Genomic DNA, 10881 nt, shown 5'->3' with positions numbered 1-10881 from the left:
GCACGTTCAGTGGCCAAGGACAAGCTGCCAAGAGCAAAGTATTAGGTTGGCAGAGTTTAAATGACTTAACATCCATTGGCAGCACTAAATCAGGAATTGCTGAGCATTTGGTAGGGAGTTATAAATCAAGGATGATGAAGCAGGAGTTGAAGAAACAGCCTAATCCAACGTGGAAAATGCCTTCGCTCCCAACTTCCCTTTGAAGGCCGGCCTCTCCTGCCAAACTATAAACATCTCACTTCCTGGAGGAAACGGCCAGGCCACTTCAACTTGAAATCAAGGACCCGCGGAGCACATTCAAGATCCTCACAAACATCCAGCAAGCACACGAGCTCGGCCAGCCTCTTCTGCTCCCCAAGCGGAGGGCGGAGACCCAACCTCCCTGTGGCCAAGATGGAGAATTTCACTGAACCGAAAACGAAAAGCCTACAATTTCCATTGCTTGAGTTTGAGTGAATGCAAAAATCCTCCCGAGAAGGATCCGCGCCCAAGATTACCTACCGTCAGTTTCGGTTCCATCTCCAAATTCTGGGGTGGCGACTCCACCACAGTGTTTCTTAACAGGGTCACTTTGTACAAGAGCTGGTATTCCAAAACTGTGGACTCTCGCACGGCCCGGCCGCCCTAGTGGCAGGAGGGATGTACTACACCAAGTTGCGAGCCGCCCATGGGCGTTAAGACCGTAAGACCTAGCGCGGCTGAGCCGTCTTGCCTTGCGAGGGACAGAAAATGAAACTTCTTCAGCCTTCCCTTGGCACACACCTTCCCTGCTCAGTCCCATGAGCTAAGCCGCGAGCCGCGGCCGACCATAAATTAGCTCTGCCACTATTCTACTCATCCTAGAGACTTAAAAAAAAAACAACAACCAAGTTGTAACCCGACTTTCACGGCTTCTATCGAGAATACTTTTTATTATACAGGTATCGTATACACAATAATTATCTGGGGGACGTTTACAGACGTGGAGTTCAATTCCAAACCTCCATTTCACCCCCACACACAGTACCGCACACCCATCTTCCGGTTCAGCATGATGGGAACGAGACCCAAAGTTATTGCTTTTGAACAGTTTCAATTAAATAGAAATCTTCCGCATCAAGAACAGAGCCCAGACCCTCTTAATTCTTAATACCCTGCGTACCTATGAATAAAGCCTAAATTAGTGTTTTAGATTACCCCATCACCTTTCAAAGTTAATATTAAAATCGAACCCATTTGTCAAAAAGTCTCAAGTGCACCCATATTTACAGACCCCATTAAATTACGCATAAATAACATCTGTACACTCAACGCACAGTTTTCTCAAAATACAGAGCCTCCTATGGGACATGGTGGTGGCGGGCAGCCAAAAAAAAAAAAACAAAAAACAAAACAAAACAAAAAAAACGCTTCATGCCTACCCTTTTCAAGTTTACTCAAAACACCAAAATGTGAAATAAATATGCAAATAAAGCTTCAGTACCTTAAAGGAACATGTCATTTCCGAGTCTCCCATTTGAAGAGTTAACTCTGAGTTTAAAAAAAAAAAAAAAGAAAAAGAAAAAAAGACAGCAAAAGAAAACACAAAATCATCAGCAGGCTTCATTTCTACAAGTTTCGTAAAAACCCAAAGAGCCCCTTGTAACCAGGGGTTTGTGTGTCAAATACCAGCTATTGATAAGCTGGTTGCTGAGCAGAGAGGATCTTTGCTTCCCTCCTGTATGCAGGATTTGACATCTCAAGAAGCTAGAAGCCGGATAAATACTTTGTTTAGATAAACCTTTAGTGGACGCCAGAAGCCAACCATTACCTTGACACTGCAAGTTACCGTTGATGTGAATGGCCATCGATCACATATCTCAACAGCTACGCGTGTGGGTTTTCTCTCGAGCCCGGGGAACGGATTTAAAAGGTTCTAAAACTTGTAGCACCACTTTCAGAGAAAACAATGGGTCTCAAAAGAATAAAACAATACTTGTCACCTTCCAGTGACTTGTCCAGAGTCAAGGAGACGCACACTTCAGCGCTACAGAAATAACACTAAGGAATCCAGGAGGGCACGTAAACGATCCAGGAATCGCTGGAGGCCTTTTTAATGGGAAGGCGGGTAACCAACTGTCCCCAGGCAAGAGGGGTTCCCAGTCCGTCCGGGTCGAGAACGACTTTGGAGGCCTTTTTCCTTCCAGACCCTTCGGCCCCGTGGCTCACTCCCGTCTTACTTCCGGTGTTTCTCCATTTTCTCCAGGGTTTTGCTAGAATCAGCTGGACTCTGGTCCCCGGGGTTCATGTAGGATTTGTCTAGGACGATCAGGGCTTCTTTTATGTAGTTCTGCACGGCAGACACAGCGGCACAGATCGCCTGGCTGCCAAACCCGTGGGTAATCAGGCTGAAATGAGACAGGCAGTTCTGGATGTTCGTCTCCAAGACCGGGGTGGGTCGGTTGTTCCCGTTGGGCGTTCGGTCTTGATTGAGAAGGTCTGTGAACTCTTTACACACTTGCCTGTGGAGACAGTCAGCGCATACCTGTGAGCTCAGTCTGGCTCTTGACAGGTCAAGGGGACAGAGCCAAATCGCCCTAAGGATGACACCCCAGGAGGCAATCAGAACACGTGGCCGCACCAGAGAAACAGACAGACTTGGAGACTAATGGTGGAGCTAAGTTGTACTTAGCACCTATTTTGTGCCAGGCCCGGAGCTAAACTCTATCAAGCACTATCTTTCTTTAATCCTCACTGCAATTAGGAAAGGTAACAGGATTAACCCCCGTCAAAACGCCAAGGTCACCGGGACTAGTGAAAGAGGTGGAGTCCGGATTTCCAGCCCAAAGGTATCGGGTTAGCCTTTATTTGGTGCAGCTCGGTACCAGTTTCTTCAAGAACACGGAGAATCACGCGGCCCCGAAACTCGCCCTTTGCACACACTGGTTCACTGTTGCCCCATTTCCTGACTGTACGATTTCTGCTTCTTTACCATCATTTTATGGATTCATTTTTAAAAGACAGAGACAGACAGAGCACAAGCGGGGGTGGGGGGCAGAGACAGGGGGGAGGACACAGAATCCGAAGCAGGCTCCAGGCTCCGAGCTATCAGCACAGAGCCCCACGCGGGGCTCGAACCCACGAACCGCAAGATCATGACCTGAGCCGAAGTCGGACGCTCAACCGACTGAGCCACCCAGGTGCCCCTTTTACCGTCGTTTTAAAATCCATTCACTGTCGGCTTTCTAGGAGAAACCTTGCAGCTGCATGAAGCAGGGTTTGAGACAAAGTTTCTCCACACGTCTCCTACAAATCCAACTGGATCGTGACATGTGAAAAAACGGAAGGGGCACCTGGTGGCTCGGTCGGTTAAGCGTCCGACTTCAGCTCAGGTCATGATCTCCGTCTGAGTTCCGACCCCGTGTCGGGCTCTGTGCTGACAGCTCAGAGCCTGAAGCCTGCCTCGGATTCTGTGTCTCCCTGTCTCTCTGCCCCTTCCCCACTCACAGTCTCTCTGTCTCAAAAAATAAATAAACGTCAAAAAAAATTTTTTTTAAGCATAAAAAAATCTTATCAGGAGACAGAAGGCACCCAATCTTTCCTGGATGTGACAAAACAAATTGTTTTCAACACATTTTTGTAAGATATGGAGACACCATAATGAACGGGTAGTGTAACTACTTTGAGCTGAATAACTGAGCAGCTCCAAACAGTCACTACTAATCAACACATTCATTTCGTTTATTCTTCCAAATCCTACCGAAGAGTTAACCCATCTGACGTGTCCAAAAAGGCCCTCTTGCCAGTTCCTTTCGCTCCACACCCTTACTCAAGTGCGGGTTCCTTTCCCAAGCCTCGGGGACTACACTGGCCCCCCAACTTCCAACATGAGTGCATCCAGCCATCACATTCAAGTCTGGATACTCACTGTGCCGCCAGAAGCATGTTCTTCCTTGCTGCCATCTCATTCCGCCCTCCAAGATGAGGTCTGGTTAGATACTCCGCCACTGGTTTACTGGGGAATTCGGCTTCACAGACATAGGCAAAGTCCCGAGCCAAATGAACAGCCTCCCCTAGAATAATCAGCAATGGCAACAGACTTAGGAGGTCTCCCTTCCCTCTTCTGCTAACCCAGACGGCCCGGTCCCCCAATCCCTCTGCATTTTAAAATGAAATTACACACCAGGAAAACAATCCAGCGAGCGAGTAGACCTTCCTGGGTACTTTCAGTGGGTTCACTCCCCTAGGAACTGAGGAGGAAATCCTACCATGTGTGGGGAAAAAAAGACCCTGAATTTTTTCACTGCCCTCCAACAGTGCTCACCAGTCTTCGACCCAACTCAGATTCTTGACACACCCATGCTTTCTCTGGATTATAAAAGCTCTCATTGTGGACACAAGGGAAGGGAAATGCTAAAGACAAGCATCTCTGACAAAAGCCGATGGGGCACTTCTCTTTATGAAACTGGGATGAAGTCTTTTGACGTAGAACTTTCTTTTTAACTCAGGGTGCCCCATTCCTAAAGGAGGCAAGTCTCTAGAATGTTTAAGAAAAGAAAGGCACGCGTTTCCATTGGAAATGTTTAGGGCCCCAAATACCGATTTGGACTACTCACCCCCTTTTGTCCAAATCATGGGACGAAGAGAGGGAGACGAAAAAGCAAGGGGGCTCATCTCTGACCAGAGATGCCAGGTCCTGGCTGCCCCGTGGGCGGCTGGCAAGAGCTTTGCTGAAACCCAGATAGTGGCACCCCTCCCACCCCCACCCCCAGGCTTCCACCTGCCTCCCCAGACTTACTAAATCAGAATCTGAGAACCATTGTTCTGGCACACACTTTCTCATTCAAGCACCCCCGCCCGGCTGGTCAGAAAACCTAGCGGAGCCGCATTTACGCGCCACGCACACAGAACCCACCATTCTCCATGCAGGACAGCTGTTCTCCAACAGGCAGCTAGCAGGCAGCTCCTTTCTCCTGGCCCTGACCCCCAAAGACACCCGTAAAAAGGTAGAGCGGGGCTCTGCCAAGTCGCTTTCGGCACGGCAGTCGCGCCATGAGACCAGGGACAGACAGTGTTCAAAAGATTGCCTGGCTGCCGGGAGACCACCCCTCATTGGCTCCCCCTGCCCTTAGCCGGAGCCCAGCGCCCTGCTGATTGGGCAAGGGCTGGAGGCTGCTCCAGGCTCCGGGAGAAGCCTCCCCACGTTCCACTGGGCAACAATGAGCTGGTCTTTCTAAAAAATATATATATTTCACTTTTCCCTTGCCCCCTCCCCTTTATTTTTTAAAGGCTGTAATTGCATTCTTGGCTCCCTTCCAGATTGGGGGTAGGGGCCCATTCAATAAATGAAAATGTTACATCCTACTATTTTAGGTCGGGGGAGAGGGGCCCCACTAATTTTTTTTTCCCATGGGGGAAATGAACAAAGGACTTGTGAATTGCGTATGCAAAGGCTTTTCTCTTCACCGATCACAATCCTGATATTCCCCAGCTACCAAAGCTAGAAATGGGGCTTCTTCCCACCAATACATAACCAACCAGCTTTTGAAAGGTGTACCCGTCGATCGGTTGCATCTTTCAAAAACTGGTTCACTTCTAGGAAATGTCCCAACACCCTACGGTGTGAATTCTTCGGTCTGGGAAACCTATTTCTATTTAATAATGATTTGCTGGAGAACCCAGAACAGGATGGCTAAGCAGGCAGGTATTTAAATGTTAACTTCTTTGATAAAAATTACTGTGATTCATTGCAATGAACTCGGGACAAATCACTTTCATCTCTCAACTGGTGACAGGGCTGTTTTTAAGCTTTTCTTCAGAGTAGCATTAAAGACACAAACAACCTAGCAACATATCAAAACATCACCAAACAAAAGCAAAACCCCACTGACCTTCTACCAAGGACGTCAGGAGGGTAACGTGGGCAGCTTTCCGTCTCCCGGCGGGAAGATTCAACCCAATCTTGTCCAACTTCTCCCGCAAGGACCGGCCTCCATTTTTAGATTTGGCTCTGAGTCAAAACAAAAGTGAACTGTGGCTCTTCTCAAGAAATCACACTTTCATATTCTCCATCCTTCAAATGCTACCAACACTGAAATCTGTCCAAGAGTATCTACATTATGTGGGTCGCAATCAAGTGAAACAGGGAGTCCCTCATTTAATTAATGCCTGTAAAATTCAAACATCTTTCTTAACAGCAACATTCTTCCCCCCCCCCCCCCCCAAGTCACAGAACATTGCAAAGGATACTGGAGCAGATAAATGTTCACTTCTAGAAACTGTGGCAGCCCCCCAAGTCCCCCGGGGTAGCAAACCCCATGGAGCTCCTCTCCCCCTAATAGGGACGCCACCATCTCATAATGGAATCAAATTCTAACCAAATGATAATTTGCTGGCGTGATTTAGCACTTCCTTCTGCATCTGGCACTTTCTAAAAGAGAAGGAATGTACTAAAACTCTGAGCCGATTAGAATTCAGTGTTAGGTATGAAAGTTACATAAATGTTAAAAATACCTCCTTGGTTCTTTTGGGTTGTACACCAACCCAACCACCGTGCCCAGAATGTGCCCCCATGTACCTTCTGAGAACACCTCCCAGTAACGAGGCGTTTAAGCACTCAGGCGGGGACAATCGCCTCTGGACCTCAGCAACTGTCACTTTGTATTTAGACGTGGAGCTGAGGAGGGACAATCTTCCAGGGACCGAGCAGAAGACCTCGCTGGGATTCATCACAGCCCCTACCAGCTCCTTCTGACAAGGGAGACTCAGCGGATTCTTGGTCATTGAAATGGGACCTGTGAACGAAGATTAGACGTGGCAGTCCCCGAGAGCTGCGTTTACGAAAAAGGGACCTTTTCAAACCTCTAACCCGAGCTGAAAGAGCTCTTTAAGCAAACAGCGTTGTGTGTTGGGCAAGCACATTTTTTTTAAGTCCAATTCTTCAAAGATAATCGAATCTGAAATTCACAAGTTAACACCTTGCAAAGCTAATTAGTCATGACCCCAAGCGTGGAGGGTTTTCATTTTCTAGCCACTGTTAAAATGTGTTTAATTAGAACACTGGTTTTCAGAAGACTGCTTCAATCCTACATACATGGGGATTTTTTCCTTCCTCTGTCTAAGAACCACCAAAATCGCCCGGCACGCGCAGATCCTTTGCTGAAACCTTTCGGTGCAGCTGATCACGGTAAATTTAAAAATACAAACAAACCTGCCCTGTTACAAGTTTCCTGGGAAATTCGGTTTATTTTCTGAGCTGTTCTTCAAAAACCATTTCCCAATTGATTTCAAGGAGTTTAACTTCAAGTAGCAGACCAGAACTCCCTTTCATTTAGGGCCACTCCATCTTCAAAACAGCCAAACTGGCAATCCCTCAGTCTGTAACTTAATTTCTTGAGACATTCCCCCCTCCCCCCCATCCAATGTTCCAAATCCCCTCCCCCACTATCTTGCATAAACCCAGACTCTGGCAGATCGTCCCACTCTGGTCCTTTGAAGGCTGTCTATCTGGTAGGCCAAACTGTTTCAAAACCTCTTCTTGCGGGTCAGAATTGGGGATCCTTGCCACATGCATTTATGAAACGGGAAATTCAATCATCCACTCAACAACTGCCACAGCATCAACCACCCAACCAAGGTGCGTGGTCTGATTTTTTTCCAAATTAAGTCAGTGTTAAAACTCACTCTGGAACACTAACACTGTAAAAACACCATGAAATTCAAGGGGCCCTAGTCTCCAAGAGAACACTATCGAGTAACAAATCCTAAGAGTTTTACCACCACCCCTTTTCATTTAGCTCCAAAAGCGATGCCCTCTTCTTTCTCCTAAAAGCCTATGTTCCTCCAGCCAACCCCCGCCCCCTCCTCCATCGGTCCCTTCCCTACCACAACTGTCCCAAGGTGGCCACCAAATGCCCCCAACCTTGCCAGGCTAGGTGCGGCCCAGGGAGGAAAAAAGTTTGCTCTCGCTGCCTACCTTTGCGAATAACAGTCTGATCGTGCAGGAGCAGGTGCTGGTCGTCGACATTCTGGGGGAGAAACGACAAAGTTTCCCTTAAGTTCCGGGGAGGCGGGCAGGGGAGAGGACAGGCTGGGGGGCAAACAGGTCCGGGCCGGAGGGGCAAGAGCCGAGGCGTCGCTCACCTGCACCTCCTCCATCTGGTGCGCCATGTCGTGGAGCCCCAGGTTCTCGGCCAGGCCCGCGGCGTCCAGGGCGTGCGCGTGGGGCAACAGCAGGTCGGAGCGACGGTAGGCATCCCTGCGGGCGCTCATGGCGCCACCCTCGAGCCCGGAGAGATGGGGCAGCAGGCCGGCCGGGCGCCCGTGGTGCGAGGGCAGGCCAGCCCCCTCCTGGCTCTGGCGACCCGGCCAGGCCTGCTGCTGGCTGCCGGTGGGCGCCGGCTGGTGCAGGGGGTTGATGGCAGCGGCGTAAGCTTCTCCCAGATGCGAGTAGGGGTCGGCCGACTGCGAGTAAGCCAACTGCTGGTAGGGCGGCGGAAAGTAGGGTGGTGGCTGATACTCGGCGACTCCAGTATGAGAGAGGGGCGGCGCGGGGCTGTAGAGGTGCTGCCCCGCGGAGGAGAGGTGGGGGAGGCGCGGGTTCCCATTGCTGCTCGCGTCGTGGCGATCCTGGGAGAGAGAAGCAGAGACCCCGCTAGAACGAAACCCCGCTACTGCGAAGTGGCTGCAGCCGCTGCGCTGAGCGGTGCGTCCCCGGGGACCCGACTCGTGGGGCCTGCCCTCCGCCCAGAGAGCACCCAGAGGCGCTGTGCGCCGGGGGATTCGTTGCGAACTGCCAGTCCGCGGAGGAAAGAGGCTTCCAAAGACCTGGGGGAACTCGCTCTCAAAGCCCGGCGGCGAAGGCCTGGGAGGTCGGACGCCCGGGGCGCTCTCAAGAGCCGGATCCGAACCCCAGGTCTTGGGCCAGGAGTAGCTGAGGCCCGGGCCCGGGGAGGAAGTCGGCATGCTGTAGGCACCGTGAGGACTGCGCTCGCTCACTAGCCCGCACATGTCAGCGGCGCCAGACGAAAAGAACGTGGGGAAGCGGCAGACGCGGATAAAGCGCACGAAGCGGGAAGTGCGCATCTTCCCCGCCCCAGGGACCCTCCCTTCCACGCCCTCAGGACAAAGACCTCCGGGCAAGTGACGCTCCCCGGCAGGCCGGCCACCCAAGGCCGCCCGAGGAACTCGGGGAGGGACGCCTCGCGGCCAGGGCTGCTCCCCACCCCACTCCGCCCCAGCTGGCTGGGTCCAGACCGAGCGGGGAACACCCAGTGGGGCCGCCCTGCCGGGCCACGGTCAGTATCCCCACCAACCGGGGCAGAGGGGGAGAACTAAGGACCCCGAATATTGGGCAACCTCGCCTGCGCACGTCCCTCGCCTCCAGGCTGTCCGACCTAATTCTTAAAGGACTCGTCTCCCTGGGTTCGCGGGGTCACAGGGGTGGCGGGGAACTAGGAGAAACGGGCGCTGTCGCCCCCTAGCGGAAGTGCCCGGGCCCGCCAACAGGGGCGGCCCCAGGAGGTCCCGCGGGCGCGCGGCCCCCCGCCCGCGTCGCCCCCCAGCCCGGGCTCCCCTCTGCCAGCGCCCGGGCGCACACCTCCCGCCGCCCGCGTCTTCCTCTTCCCGCTCGCCGCCTGCCTCCCTCCCACTCTCCGAAACTCTAGCTCAACCTGTCGGACTGGCTGGAGCACTCCCGAGCGCTTACGGCCCCATCTGGCCTCGCCCCCCCCCCCCCCCGCGCTCCCCAGCCCCCACTTCTCTGGAGAGCCAAACTTCGGTTGTTTTCTGGTTTCCCCGAGGAGTTAGCGGGGCAGGTGACAAGCCCGCCGCGGAGGGGACTCTGCAAAGGTGTCGCCGGCAGGTCGCCTCATCTGACCCCTGGGGACGGAGATCTCGTGCGTAAAAGCCGCGTCTAAGCGTTGTAGACGGGGCGCTCTTCCGAGAAAAGGGAAAGAAGGGCTGTTTTGCTTCGCACGAAACCGACCGGTAAGCTCTGTGGGTGGGATCTGCCGGTCTCCTTCCAGGCCCTGTTCCGGAGGGTGGTTTGGGGAAGGGCCCGATTCAGGAAGAGGGCCCGGGAGAAACGGACTAAGGGGCGTCCGCAAAAGCGGACCCCGTCCCCTCGAGGGGCAGAGGCTGGTGCCTGCTCGCTGCGCCGGCGCCCGCGCCCGGACCTCGGTCGGTGGGTCCCCGCCTCCCGGGCTGGACTCGGGCGGGGCCGGGCTGCGCCCCTGCACCCAGCTCACCTCGCAGTCTTCTTCATACTTGACATTATCGGTTATTTTCCACAACATGGCGTCCGGCGTCCCCCAAAACAGTCGCCAGTTAAATCCAGGCTCCCCCCACCCCCCGAGCGGTAAATCCAAAATGGGGGTCACGGTGGCTGGGCGTCCGCCGCCGCCCCCGCCACGCGAGGGCCTCGCTGTCCCGGTCACTGGACGCGCATCGGCGGCTCCGCGAGCGTAGATGCGGCCGCCGCGCGCGTAGAAGCCGCTGCCGGGGACCCGGGAAGCCGCGCCCGCACTGTGTGTCCCGGCAATAGCCGGGGGACCCGGGCGCCTTAATGAGAAGGAAATTATCATAACTCCTCCCCGGGGGCCGGCACGAAGGCCCCGGCGCCGGGCGGGGCAGCCCCCAGCCAGTCCCAGCCTAGCTCCGCCCTGCACCCCGGCGGGGCGCCGCGCCGAGACCCGCGCCGCGGGGGGCGAGGAGGGGGAGGCGGGCGGGCGTGGGCACCTCTCTGACAGCCGCGGACCTGCTAGGTCGGGGTCCCCCGCTGCGCCTTCCGTCGTGCATCCCCCCCCCCCCCCCCAGGCCCACACCTGAGACTGGCAGCGCTGGGGCCCCGGCTGCAAATACCTAAGAGCCCCCCTATTTCTCCTGAAGCGCCTTCCCCCATCCTCCGAAAGACGTGGTCACCTG

The 10881-nt window shown here is 53.7% G+C and overlaps 1 protein-coding gene across 2 annotated transcripts; it reads right to left on the bottom strand.

The window, feature by feature from the left end:
* Positions 1-515: 515 nt before the first annotated feature.
* TFAP2C (transcription factor AP-2 gamma) lies at positions 516-10498 on the bottom strand. Of its 2 annotated transcripts, none has more exons than XM_060627805.3 (7): positions 10206-10498; positions 8101-8586; positions 7934-7985; positions 6536-6752; positions 5850-5968; positions 3887-4031; positions 516-2480 (listed from the first exon to the last, which is right to left on the bottom strand). In XM_060627805.3, exons 1-7 carry the CDS (start codon positions 10251-10253, stop codon positions 2195-2197), a joined length of 1353 nt encoding a protein of 450 aa, XP_060483788.1. In that variant the 5' UTR covers positions 10254-10498; the 3' UTR covers positions 516-2194. The 2 variants fall into 2 exon arrangements, with proteins under 2 accessions (XP_060483788.1, XP_060483789.2); XM_060627806.3 differs by lacking the exon at positions 10206-10498 and adding an exon at positions 8785-9470.
* Positions 10499-10881: the final 383 nt, after the last annotated feature.

The sequence above is a fragment of the Panthera onca genome, chromosome A3 (genome assembly GCF_046562875.1).
Source record: "Panthera onca isolate mPanOnc1 chromosome A3, mPanOnc1 haplotype 2, whole genome shotgun sequence".
In the NCBI taxonomy this organism is placed as follows: domain Eukaryota; kingdom Metazoa; phylum Chordata; class Mammalia; order Carnivora; family Felidae; genus Panthera; species Panthera onca.
The sequence above is the reverse complement of the archived record's forward strand: the minus strand, read 5'-3'. Positions and strand labels throughout refer to the sequence as shown.